General features: G+C 32.9%; 1 protein-coding gene across 1 annotated transcript in view; it reads left to right on the plus strand.

The window, feature by feature from the left end:
* The window catches only part of bab1 (bric a brac 1), a 201168-nt gene extending 188214 nt beyond the window's left edge, over positions 1–12954 (plus strand). Inside the window, exons 2-4 of the mRNA XM_065504014.1 lie at positions 11159–11216; positions 11305–11726; positions 11815–12954. Of these exons, the coding sequence (XP_065360086.1) occupies positions 11159–11216; positions 11305–11726; positions 11815–12954 (1620 nt within the window). The remainder of the gene's footprint in view (positions 1–11158; positions 11217–11304; positions 11727–11814) is intronic.
* Positions 12955–15072: the final 2118 nt, after the last annotated feature.

Raw genomic sequence — 15072 nt, forward strand, 5'->3', positions numbered from 1 at the left:
TTCTATGGTCTACCGATATTTGTCACTGATTTTGTTTCATTTCAGCTATAGTTGTTTTCCCCAATACCTAATCGCGCCGGATTGTATTCATTAGCTATTCTTAGCCAACTAACGTAGCTTGCCAATTGAGAGCTGAAGAATTCATATCGTGGAATTAACTTTAGTCATTTAAAGTTCTAGATCAAAAGCAGAATAACTGCATTCGAAACATCTTCCCAGTTATACCGAAGATATAAATTTTACCATAAATAGTATTTTTAAACTCCCCTACGCGGGAAAAATTTCGGAAAATTTTTGTCGGGATTTTTCGGGAATTTCTTTCTACGTTTTCTTCTTAAAGTTTCAATATTCCGATTTGTTATGATGGTCAAATTTGTTGCCAATCGAATGATTACGTTATATTCATAATTTTTTTATCGGTTCTAGGCAACATATAGTTGGCAAAGAATCATCATTGTTGAAATAAACGAATTTTTGTAACCCAACTACAATTTTTCAGCCACAGCAGATAAATCTGATCATTAGGAATGAATAAAATTTTAATTATAAAAATTAAAATAAACAAGTAAGAGAGCTATATTCGGCTGTGCCGAATCTTATATACCCTTCACCAAATTATACTTTAAAATACATTTTTTTAAATATTTTTAGGTAAACAAAATTTAATTTTTTTTAATTGTTTTTCAAAAATTTTTTTTTTAAATTGTTTTTTAAAAAAAGTTTTTTTCAAATTTTTAAAAAAAAAAATTTTAAAATTTTTTTTTTAGAAAAAAAATGTATGGCAAAAAAAATTTTTGATGAAAAAAAAATTCGGGTTAAAAAATATTTTTCCCAATTTTGACCCATTGTAGGTCCAACTTACTATAGCATTATCTACATCGTTGCAATGGACTTTGAAATATCTATCATTAGATATCCATATTGTCTATATTAATGACTTAGTAATCCAGATATAGATCAAAAATAGGTCAAAAATAGAGGTTGTCCCGGTTTTTTGCTCATATCTCCGTTATTTATGGACCGATTTTGCTGATTTTAAATAGCAAACTTCTCGAAAGCATGTCTGACGGAATTAATGAAGATTTGGATCTTCTGGTCTGTCTGTCAACAGACAGACAGACGGACATGGCTTAATCGACTCCGCTATCTATAAGGATCCAGAATATATATACTTTATAGGGTCGGAAATGAAAAATGTAGAAATTACAAACGGAATGACAAACTTATATATACCCTTCTCACGAAAGTGAAGGGTATAAAAAAAATGTTCTTAAAGGAATTATAGTGTGCATAACATAACAACTTCTATGGATATTCATATTTAAAGAAAATATTAACAAAAATAGTGGTTTAAATTTGTTTGATTGGCGAAATGTCTCTTTCGAAGTGAACTAAGCATGTTTTCCAGATTAAACATAGTCGAAAATTTTAAGTTTTTTGCAATAGATTTTATACCGATTAAAACTAAGTGTTTGGCCAGATTGGCCAATTCCACTATTATAGTATAAAACCTTAAAAGTGTTGGACCAACATTGTAACATCTTTTAAAACGCTGGAAAAAATCTAAGACTTCTTATTCGAAAAAAAAATTTACTGGATTTTGGTTTAATTTAGTATTAAAAATTTCCCGGGAATTCCGAGGAATAAAACGATTTTTTAATTTCCTCCCAGGAATGGAAAATGTTCGGGAAATTAGGAGCCCTACTCCCCTTGTAAAAAGAAAAAGTAGCATTAATAGTCTCCATATGGTGTTTCCAGGTTCAGCAATATTGTACATTCAGACTTCATTAGGGAACATAAACAAGTATATTAATTTACAACATCCAAAAAGGAACATTAAATTTTCCTTAGATAAGGTTACACTATATACAAATAAAATTCGTTATGTTATGAATCTAGTTTGTCATTGGTTACTAATTCGACTAAATCTAGGACATTAACACAGTTAATGTACCAGCGTTGCCTCCTATACGATCCAGATACGTATTTAACTCTGTATATCCAGTTAACTCATTAACTAGTCTGCTAAGTGCTTGCCACTTAGTTATCGAACAAATATTGCATTGTTTTTTGTTTAAATTTAAAGGTGCATTAAAACACTAGCACAGCTAATCAGCTTTTTCAAACTTCATATATAAAACATAACTAGCTATTCTGTAACGATAAAGCGCAACATAAAGCGGTTTACTTTAGCACACTTGAATTCTCAAAATAGCCTATCTTGGTGAAATTTAATTATGATTCATAAGATTATAAACCTGCGTTTATTTGCCCAGGAAATCATTTAAAAAATTAGCAAAATCCAATTCAATGTTTCTTGATTCTAGTTTAGAAAAATCTAAAAGATTTATAAAATCCTTTACAGTTGTCAAGTATCAAAATGCATAAAAATGTTCATTTAATTTTTATTAAGTTCTTAACTATATACGTTTTTGGCTAATGTAACATTTCAAGTCAACTATGTCTATTTATTTACATTATTTTCCATTCAATTGTTATTCCCAAAAATAAAAAAAAAACGCCGACGAATTCTTAATTCGAATTAATAAATTTATAAACCTAAAACCTTAAAATCTTTCTTCACGAAATTTGCACTTTAAAAGCCTGTTTAAAAAGCGCTAAAACAGCCCAGCGGCCCACATGCATTACTGTTATTAGTCCAGCCGATCTGTCGCCTATTTAATATGGGTATGAGTGATAAATGTACATGTGTCTACGGATGTATGATTGTGTCCAACTGCAACTACGAGTACTCCAGTATGTCGTATTCTCTAGTATTATTTATCATATATGTAACATATTCACATACATCCATACATCATCCATCCATACCCCAATATCTATGTAAATGCATGCTTATTGTTGTAGTATATGTTGTATTTGCTTAAGAGTACCCTGCTGCTTTTGGTACTAAATAGTTATTAGTTAACGAAAGTGTTAGCTACAGAAAACTCAGCAAAGCTGACATATTAAATATGCTCATGTTACAACATCCTCCCCATAATTTTTAACTGGTGAAGCTACTGTGGTCGCTTGGTGGCATGTTAACTTGTTTGTTGTTTATTCAGTTTTTTTTTTAGAACAGAAATTTAATGCTGAAGAACAATACTTTGTCTTAAATTTTGTCAGTTCAATTGATACTGACATTTAAATACCCATCTTAATTCAAACTCAGCTCAACATTAAAATGTGGGCATATTACTCAGTATTTATAAATTTATCCACTTTTTCAGGAATTTATGCTGAAAAAGTTTTTAAGTAAACCTATCATCCTCTACTATTTAAAATCATTGTAGTTCTTAAAATGTTTTATCTAAAGAGGTTTATATTGTAAATGAGCAGTTTAGGTTTCAAATCAGACCAAATGTTTGATATAATGTGTACACAATGAATATAAAAAAATGCAACAAAACATGAGATTTATTAATTTCAGTCCCAAATTTTTAAAACCGGTTAACCGAGTGATATAAACCGGTTAACCGAAAATAAACATTTCAAATTAACCGGTTTGCAAAAAACCGAAATTTTGAAGAAAAACCGGTTTTTCGGTTAACCGGTTATCCGGTTTATAAACTCGCATCCCACTAAGCGATCAAAAAGCTCTTCAAGGAAAAGACATAAGCTTTCTTTTGAGAAATAAAAGTTTTATATTTTGTAAAAGTCAAACATTTAAATTTTTTTCCAAAAATTTAAGAAATAGCTATCTAAACTATTTGGGACAAATTTTTCTAAGAACAATAGGTAATAAGTTACATGGATGAGAAAAAACACTAGTTTTGCCAAAATGTCAAATTTTGACCCCCTCTAACTCAGAGAGTTATGGACCGATCTTTTAAAAAATTGTGTCTAAATTACTATCTAATAGGACTAACGTTGGTGCACGGTTCGGAAGACATCGGTTTCAAAAATCCCCCATATATGTACTTAAAACCGGCCCACAAATGGCAGAGATAAAAGCAAAAAAACTGCGACTACCTATAGTTTTTACCCAACATTTTTTTTTAAATTTGTTTCACCAAAGCAATCTTTTTTCACCAACAAATTTGTTCACTCTTACTTATTTCAGAGTACATTTGTTGGTTCTAAAATATTTACTTTCTTTGGAATTGGATAAAAAGTTAACAACAGTCTCCTTTCAAACTGCCGGGTAGCTGTAGGTATGTCCGTCCGTTCGTATGTATGTTTTTGTATGTCTAATATTATGGTGTATTTGTATACGCCATTTATGTGACATTATTTGAATGGAGGTGCAATCATATTCGAGTGTTGGGTTGTAGAAATGCATCTATACGAAACTGCATAAATACATATGTATGTATGTAATTCTGAGTGTGTGTGTGTGTTTGTGCATCGTGTGCATAATTTCGATAATTAGTGAAATACTTTTCTCTAATGGGCACAAAAGAGAAACATTCTGACTGTCAAATATGTATTTAAATGCAAGGGAATAGAATACAAATCTAATTCCATAAAGGGCCACTCAACTCTGTAACATTTGATTTATTCGTATATCACAACAAGAACAGACATGCATTAATATTTCAAATGTTATAATCCGTAGAAAATTTAATTATATTATATTATACTTTACTTTACTTCACAACACAACACAACACAACAACGTAACGCAACACAAAACATCACATCACTTCACTAGTACATATATCGTGTACAATTTCCGACGACGAATGGTTTAATAAACAATAAATGCATACATATATACAAACACGTCTATATATAAATTTACATATATATATGCATATATAGAGTTATATAAAATGCATTTTACATATATACTACACAATTCAAAGAGTGCACAACCCATCTTAGTGGAATACAACACCTTCAATACGTTTGTGTTGCAGTACGCGCTTTGTAGTAGTACCTACCTACCAACTGCATCATGCAATTATTATTACTATTATTGACAGTAAATAAATATGTAAGTACAACTACCACAACTTTAACAATAACTTATTTATGTTATTTTAAGAAAATTAACGGAAACCATGAATACATTGTAAATACATTTATATGTACATATATGTACTCGTTTATTGTGTTATGTAAAGTACATTGTATGTATATTAAATGTATGTATTTGCAGTGTAACTATTTTACATTATTTAAAAAAACGTACTTTTGAATATACTTTTTTAAAGGTTCTCTAACATTTCGGTATGTTTTGTCCAACAAAAAAAAAAGTTTCTCATGTACATACTTCCATAAAGCACTTCTTAGAATAGAACAAAAGTAAGCTTCAAGATAAACATAAATTTTTTTTGATAAAAAAAAGAGTTTTAAAAAAATTTAAAAAAAAAAATATGTGAAAAATAATTTGTTTCAAAAATTTGTTTATTGTGGAATATACAGCCATAGTCGTATATATTTACACACACTAAAAAAATTAAGTAAGCTAGGATAAAATCAAAATTTTGCGGCCTTGTAAATAAAATTGGAAAAAAAAAGATTTCTATCACAATCCATAGACTTTATAGATAATGATAGCTAAGAAATTTTATAAATAAATCTACCAATTAGTGGTTCAAATCGAAAAAGAAGTTCATACCATTAGTTTTCAAAATTATTTACACATCATTAAAAATAAGATAAAACAACAAAAAAGTAACGTTTTTTTTTAATAACCAGATAAATTTCCATCCGCGTCTATAACAGCTTGTAGTCTATCTGGAATTGAATCAACTAATTTTCGCACAAAGTCAATTTCCAGGCTATTCCATATACATTTCACTTCTTCAATTGTTTCCTCTCGTTTACGGCCATTTTTCAATGTTCTCCTCCTTTTTATGGCTGCCCAGACATTCTCAATTATATTTAGGTCAGGACTCTGTGGTGGCCACGGAAGAACATCTTGTCCAACCCTATTTAAAAAGGTAGTTGGTAACCATGCTTTGTGGCATGGAGCATTATCATGCTGAAGAATCCAATTTTCACTAGCAAACAGTCTTCGTGCGGATGGAAACACATGGTCATTTAATATATCCAGGTATCCCGATTGGTTTAGTGTCTCTTTAATTGGTATTAGATCCCCATATCCATTATAAGAGACACATCCCCAAAACATTACCGAGCCACCACCAAATCTATTAAAAGGTTGCAATGCTTTTTGCCTTGATCCCTTTGAAAGATGCATATATGTTCTTCCAAATGAACCTTCAAATTGGAAAGAAGATTCGTCTGTCCATAATACATTTTGCCAAAACTCCTTTGGCTTATGGATATACTCCTTAGCAAACTCTAGACGTTTTATTTTGTTTTTGGGAGATATATCTATTATTTTTCGGACAACATAAGTCCTTATATCATAATTCTTTAATCTTCTTCGTATTGTACTGTCACTTATATGTTTTCCAATAATGTTTTCTGACTCCTCAGCAACTTTAATTGGACTTGCATCTGGATTTTCAGCGAATACTTTCACAATTGAACAATCTTCCTCTTTGTTTGTTCTCATTTTTCGACCACTTCTACTTCTATTTTGAAGACTTCCGTATGTATTTTTCTTTTTTACTAAATTATATACTGTTTTCCGACATATTCCATACTCTTTTTCTAATTCCAACGCCGATACACCCATTCTAAATTTGGTTACAATTTCAGTTCGCATCTCGAGGGGAATTTCCCTTATTTTCACCATTTTGAATGCTTTTTATAGACTTTTTTTAAGAACATTTGAATTTAACTAATAACAAAAACTGACTAGCAAAAACCATGACGTTTTTTCCAAGACTATAGAGGTTTTAGTCGCTTTTAAGGAATGTGTAAATACTTTTGAAAAAGAATAAATTTGTGTAAATATTTTTGAAAACTGAAGGTTAGGTCTACTTTTGCGAATTTAAGCAATAACTAGGACCTTTCTTCGTAATATTTTTTAACGAACGTGATCTACACCCTTTAAGGATTGTAGTAATGAACATTTTTTTCTTCAAATGTATCTTTAAAGTACCAAAATGTTGTTTTATTTCGAAGAATACTTAAATTTTCAGTGTGTGTAAATAGATACGACTATGGCTGTATTTGTATATTCCTCAATATTCCTACACATATTCAGTATTTTTTTAAAATCTCAATTTTTTTTTCAACTTTTCAAAATGAAGGTATCAATATTTTTCTGAAATTTAATTAAATTTAACATTTTTTTAGACTGTCGCTCATGTAGCCATCAATAGAGTTAATAGAAGACTTTGCATCGTCCAGCTTAAAAATAAGAAAATAAGTCGCTACAGTACCGTTTTCAATTGTTAATAATTTTTCAATGGTTAATAATAAGTGCTGTCATTTTTTCTATAGTGGTTTCAATTGCTTGTTTTCACAATATCGAATAAAAGATTTCGTTCGCATTCTAAGCGAAAGAAAACTGATTCTTTCACATAAACATGAAGTTAGGGAATCCAAAATCAGCTTTTTTCGCTTAGAATTCGAACGAAATCTTTCATTCGATATTGTGAAATAGGCTATAATTCACGTGAGTTAAATATGAGAAACCGTAGAAGAATTTCATTGAAAGAAAAACTAAAAATTTTGATAAATGAATGAAACATGAAATAACAAAATTCTCAACATGTATTTTGAAGTAAATAAAAACAAACATTTTATCGTGACTAAGTGTTTCCTGTAAATTATCTTTACACAAATTAAGTGGAATCTGGAATCTTCAAAATCTGTTTTTTTAATGTTTGTCCCTGAGTTTAATTTTCTACACGTTGAATCATTTTCAGAATCGAAATACCTTACAATGAAGGCTTTATTAATCGCGGATAATGCACCAAGCCATCCTCCAGAAGAACAATTAGTAAAAACTACTAAAGATAAAAAAAAAACATCTCGATATAACGAATTTTTCAATTTAACGATGGGCCTGACAGCATATCGTTTGTTATACCGGGATTTGCCTGTATATGTATGTATGTATGTATTAGGCGGGTCGATTTTTTTCACGAAAAATCGTATAGTAGAAACGCAATCTACGGAAAATTCTATGAAATTCTCCCCAAGAAACCATAGGTCTAAAATCAAATCCTATCTTGCGCATTTCGTCTTTTATCCAATGATATATCAGTATATCGCACTCATTCAACAATACTGTATTAACTCAAAATTTTAAAATGTTCAGTAAAGGGCAAAAACTGTTTGTGATTACATTTTAAGAGAATTTGAAAATCCGAATACATCCGAATACATAATTTTATCATAATATGTTGTTCTCAGATTATGATAAGCCTTACGCCGAGAGCACCATAATATGATAAGTCCTTCATCATATAAATGGTTGTCACAAACATATATTTGTTTACTGTAACCATATATATGGTTGATACAATCATGTGAATTGTAAATTAACCATATTATGGTTACCACAATCATGTAAATGGTTACTGTGAATATAATATTGTTAAAAATCTTGTAACAATATTGAAATGGTTACAGTAACCATGCCCAACTATATTTTTTCTCTGCGTGTGTGATCTGGCCACAGATCGTGCGATTTGATTTGCGGATAAGCCACAGACGGCGCATAGTGTTTTTTTTACAGGAGAAGCAAAAAACGTTATCCAATCAATAATAATAAAGTCAAACGTCCGATTGAATTTAATTTTTGATCGCAGGGGTCTAAATATTTGGCTGAGCATGTAGTTTAATAAAAAGAACCATATTCAATCAAAAACTCGATTTTGAATTGTTGTGTGGTTACGTGCGTTTGCTTTTAAGATGACGATATATAGCAACTCCTGTCTTGCAGGCTTGGAGATATTCCCATTTGAAAATTAAGTTTTCAAAATTTTTACCCACCCTACTCCAGTTTTTTTATAACAGCGGGTCCAAATGTTTTCCGATTTTCTCCATTGAACTAACAACAAATGTATGTAGCAAATAAGAAAAGAGAACTGTTTAAAAATCATGACTGACTCCAAAGTTATATGCATTTGAATTTAAAAAATTCGATTTTTCGCTAGTTTTTATTGAGAAAGAAATACTTTTTATCTTTTTAAGTTATCTAATAAATTTCTAAAAAGATGTAGGGTAGAAGGGGGATCATTCGCCAGGGGCACATCTGCCAACACCAAATAACTTAAAAACCGAGTAATCGATTTTGTTACATTATCAAGTTATGTATTCTTTTATCGATTATTTATCATTCCTGAAAGTTTGAAAGTTTAATTTTACATCTGATGTGAGCCAGACGCGATTAATGATTTTTCAACAAGCTGTGAATATATTTCCACATGCGAATTTTTTGTATTAACTTCTTTAGTTTTTGTGATACAAAGAAGATATTGGTTGGTGATAGAATGTCAATAGTAGTGAACAATAAGTGACAATAGTTTTTTCGGTCATTTAATTTGAAGTATGAAAAAACGTTATATTAAACCTCAAAACTCCCCCTTGGTTACATACGCCAGATACAAGGAATCCCTGTGATGTAGAGCAAAATTTTGATAAAATATTGAAAAAATCAGTCACAATTTGTTTAAATTTTTGCTAAGTTATGTGAAATAAACAATAAATATTTAGTTTCTTATACTTTGTTTTGTGAATTAAGGTATAAAACAGTAAAATACGTTTATATTTTTTGAGTTTTTGTCTTATTTTACAAATGACAAATCTTCCCCATCCCTATGGCGTATTTACCCCATGGGTGGGGTGGTTTCACCATTTTTGGTCAGTCTAGAAATGTTAAAAAAATTTGTATATTAAGATGAGATAGGCAAGATTAAAATGATCAAAACTAAAGCCAACATATCTATGTAAGTATCCGAAACAAGAGAAATATTAAGAATATGTATAGTGGTTTTAATTTGAGAACGCCTCTAAAATAAAGTGGCGTTTGGTCCCCTTCTACCCTATAAGGAATTTATACTTTTTGAAAAACCAACATTACACAAAATATTTGAAATGGAAAAAAAAAATTTAAAATTGTTGATACCGACCAGGTCCATCCAAAAAAAATTAAAATTTAGAAAAAAAATTCTCAAATCGCATAATCGATATCAAAATATAGTAACCCATTTTAGTGGCTCAATATTAATAAATTATTTTGTAAAGGGTCCCCGACATTGGTATGGATAGTATAGGCAAAAAACAAAAAAATCCCATTTTTGGATTTTTTTAAACTTTTTTGGGAATTGCGGGATTCATGTCTACCTCATCTTTTTTACGTGGCACGAGCGATTTGTGTGAGATGTGAACTGTACACCGAGATCGTGAGATTTGACCCCGTTAGACTTTTTCTTGTGGGGTCTTCTTAAGCCACAAACAACAGATGCCTTCAGAGCCAACCCATGGCATCATTCAGCCTGATTTATGCACCAGAGTCATGGAAAATTTGACATTTCGGATGCGTGCCACCAATCGAAGCTGCGGGGGACATATGCACGATGTTATATTCCATACATAATGGCTTCGATAGGCCTTTCAAACGAATAAAAAATGTCGATGATATCTCACAATTTGTTTTCATTTTAATTTAAATATAGAAAGACCTTTTATATTAGGAACAGTAAAAATATCAACAAAATTCAATATGGCTTCACATAACTAAACAATATGTATTCATTAAAGTGAATTTTTTCGTGCAAATTATTCGAAAAAATCTTGTAGTATTAGCAGAAATTACAAAACAAATACGAGTACATTTAGCATATTTATGTTGCATATACCCAGCAAACACAAAGTATATTTTTTCCTTTTGATATCAAAAAAAAACAATTTGGTAAATACCATAATAACCATTTTTTCCCATTTTATTCGAATCATTCTCAATTCAAGATGCAACCTGAGTGTTTGCTGGGCATACCTACAATTTGTTGATTTTTATAAAATTCAAACGTAAGGAGTGACAAACGTAAGGATTGCATACATTCAGTCATAAGTATTCAGTTGTCTACGAGAGTAAATGTATGAGATTTTTCCTTTTAAATACAGGTCAAATTAGCAAGTCAATATATATTGAACAGTTGTTATTGTTGTTGAATAAATACATAGAGAAATATTTAAGTTAATGCAGGCTTAATTGGGTTTTGAATTTGAATTTTCTGTGTGATGTTAACGAAATATGTTTTTATAATAAATACCTACATATGTACATATATATAGACAATGTTATTGAGTAAAATTCAAATTCAACCTTTATTTTCAGGCGAAAATGTTGGAAAATTCGCATGCCTGGATGGGAGCATCTAGTTCATCAATAGCAGGTTTGTATACATACATATTTAAGGAAGTTGAAAGTTAAAACGATATACTTGAATGCGTTAAATGTTTTTTTGATTTTCTCTTCTTTAGCAGACAGTTATCAGTATCAATTGCAGTCCATGTGGCAGAAATGTTGGAATACAAATCAAAGTTTAATGCATCATTTGCGATTTCGAGAACGTGGTCCTTTGAAGTCATGGCGTCCCGAGACAATGGCAGAAGCTATTTTTAGTGTGCTGAAAGAGGGTTTGTCACTTTCGCAGGCAGCACGAAAGTATGATATTCCTTATCCCACATTTGTGTTATATGCCAACCGGGTGCACAATATGCTGGGACCATCTATTGATGGAGGCCCCGATTTGAGGCCGAAAGGCAGAGGTCGGCCGCAACGCATTCTGCTGGGTATCTGGCCGGATGAGCATATCAAGGGTGTCATAAAAACTGTTGTCTTCCGCGATGCCAAAGATCTGAAGGATGAAGGTCTGGGTCACATGCCCTATGGACGCCATTCGGTAGGTGATGTTGAAGAGACAAATCATTAAGAGCAGACATTGCATGCTAACTTGTTTTTATTGTTTTTAGCCTGTTTTTCCATTTCAGGAGGGACCATTAAGTTATTCTGGAGTTGCTGGACAATGTCCTAATGGAATGCCAGGTGCCACCGGCGACCAGATGTCGCAAGAAGCCACAGCTGCAGCAGTGGCGGCAGTTGCTCATAATATACGTCAGCAAATGCAAATGGCGGCAGCAGCTCAACAACAACAACAGCAGCTTGGCGAGGGCCATGGTGGGCCGAATCTGTTTAATCTTCCGCCTCATATGGCTAGCGGTGGTCCCATGACGGGACCGCCTGGCTCAGGAGGAGTGCCTCTACCTAAAGCAAGTATTTCTCCGGCACTAAGCTCTTCATCGAATACGGCTGGCATTAGCTCAATGATGGGGCCACGACATGTTCCTTCACCTTGTGGACCCAATTTGCCGGGTATGCCCCAACTGCCGCCTGGCATGGCTGTGGCTTTGCACATGGCAGGCAGTGGTCCGGGTGGTCGTTGTGATCCCAGTAGTGTTTTAAGTCAACAGCAACAACATCAACTCCAACATTTGCATTTACAGCAGCAACATGCTCTTCATCAACAACAACAGCAGCAGCAGCAACAACAACAACAGCAAAAGCATCAACAGCAACACCAAATGACATTTGGGCCACACACCTCATCACTGAGCCACTCCTCGATTGGCGGCACCCCCTCACACACGATGGTTCATCAATCACTGCAAAAAACAACGACGGCTTCCTCAACAAAACCACACTCTTCCACATCATCGCCGTCCAGACGCAACAGTCCCCACAGTCTTACGCCATTACATTCCCCCCTAACCGAACTGGGTTTAGAAATGAGTTTCAAACCATCCCGCCCATTTTCACCCTCCCGTCTATTTTCCGATGATATTTCCGATATTGTTGGTGTTGCTGCCTCACCCCTGCGATCACCCTCAACATCGTCGCATCCATCATCATCAGTAGCAGTTACGACAGCAACGATAACCACCACTAGCAGTATTAATACAGCCACCGTCAGAGCATCTTCCTTAGAGCCATCAGCATCCGCTACATCACAAATGCAACAAGCAACAGGAGCAGGATTAGGATCAGGAGCTATTGATAGTACAGCATCCGCATCAAGCAACATAAGTTCCACGGGGATTAAACTCGAACCCATTACGACAACTAACGATTAAGGTGATAATACTATACTATACATTGCTAAAAAACGTATAGGTATTATACAAGTATATGTATATTTTTTAAAAAGATCAACAACCTACAACTATAAATAAATAAATAAATAACCATCGTTCCAGTATTTAAGTATTTTATACTCACACCAATTTATGTTTGTATGTATGCAAAGTAAATGTTTCGAAAATCTAATTTTCACATTCTATCAAATCATCTCTAAATTTCTATCAGAATTTTCGTCCAGCCATCGGACCTTAATCGTCAAAACTTGGTAGATAGGTTATTTATTATTATACCCTTCACATTCGTGACAAGGGTAAATATAAGTTTGCCATTCTGTTTGTAACTTCCACAATACTTATAATTTTCCGACATTATAAAGTATATATATTCTGGATCCTTATAGATAGCGGAGTCGATTAAGCCATGTCCGTCTGTCTGTTGAAATCAACTTTCCGAAGCCCCCAAATAACTTACATACACGATTCAAACATCAATATCTCCGGAATTCTTCCGGCTCGGTTGTTATTTAAAATCGAGAAAATCGGTCCACAAATGGCTAAGATATAAGGAAAATCATTAATATAGACAATATGGATATCTAATGATAGATATTTCAAAGACCTTTGCAACGACGTATATTTTTTTCCATTACCCAACTTGGGGGTATTTGGCTTCCACAAAGCATCTCCATCTTATACGAATTGTTGAAGTAGTTGTTTTTATCGCGTATTTCCCAAGTAGCCCGATAAAAATTATTGGAGTATCGTGCTAATTATTGGAGTATCGTGCGTCTCCATGTACGGTGTTGCCATTAAATCGATTGTTATTGTTTGTAGCAGTTTAAACGGTTGTTGTTCCGGCTAAGTAGATGATTGGTTTGCTGTAGCGGATCTTCGGATACATGTATGATGTTGTCATAGGGATTCAATGGATTGGTATTATTGCCTTGTGTCAGTTTCGTTAAACAATGCCCTCTGTGTATTTGGTGTAGTGGTGGGGAACCTTGCTGATCTTTGATTCCTACCTTGTGGGTGGCGGTCTGCCTGACCTTTTCCATGATGTTATCCTCTTTTCCAGGTGAAGGAGTGGTCAGGGGGCTTCTTGGATGGATTGTTTACAGGAAGGTTAATTTTAAAAACTCGAAAACCATGATTTAAATTTTTCGTCCTCTGCCAGGGATCGAACCTGGGGTGCTTGGTTTTGTAGTCAAACACTTTAACCACTACACCACACAGAGGGATGGCTTCATAAATTTGTTGGCAAAAATTATAAGGAGTGGTCGCAGAGCGCTGAAATTTGGCACAGAGAATTATATGGACCAAACTAAGAAAAAAATAAAATTTTATCAAAATCGGCCCATACAGTCCAAATGGATTTTTTCGCATAAAATTTTTCCAATCCAAGTAAAAGTCCAGAAATTTACATATATTTTGTAAAACAAAAGAAAAATGCCGAGTTTCAATAAAATCGGCCATGCCCACCGCCCACGAAACCCATTACTACGAGACATTGAGCGGTTCCTAATTTCCCGAACTTCGAAACTCTGGAGAACTTTAAATTTTATACGTGCATTGAAAACTTTTATACCGAAATATGTTCGTACTCGAATAACTTTTGTTGGATTTATCTTTTCTTTCGGGCTCTTAGTAGAACCAAATGTCTCCCTCGACTTAAAATGTTAGAATTAATACTTAACTACACTGATTTCCTTGACCAGACACCTGCAATTTTTGTCAAAAGGACTTTCAAAACTGAAAATTCTCTCATCATTCATATGTTTGTTAATTTCACGGATATTAGCGACCCCTAATTGTAAGATTTTATATCGGAACAATTGCATACATACAAATTTACACACATACCCTACATACATATGTAAATATATTAGCAATACAAATGCAACAAATCGTTGGTCACAAGTTGACATCTCGTAACTAAGATAATCTTGCCAAACTCTTTCTCATACAGATGTTCGCTGGAATTATTAACGCAAGTTGATACGACTATAAACCAGTGACCACCGATCTGCATTCATGTAGATTCATTTCAACATCAATATTTTTAAACGAAAACTAAACCTATAAAGATCTCTTCAAATGTATTACTTATTTAGT

This window comes from Calliphora vicina, chromosome 3 (genome assembly GCF_958450345.1).
Source record: "Calliphora vicina chromosome 3, idCalVici1.1, whole genome shotgun sequence".
Taxonomy (NCBI): domain Eukaryota; kingdom Metazoa; phylum Arthropoda; class Insecta; order Diptera; family Calliphoridae; genus Calliphora; species Calliphora vicina.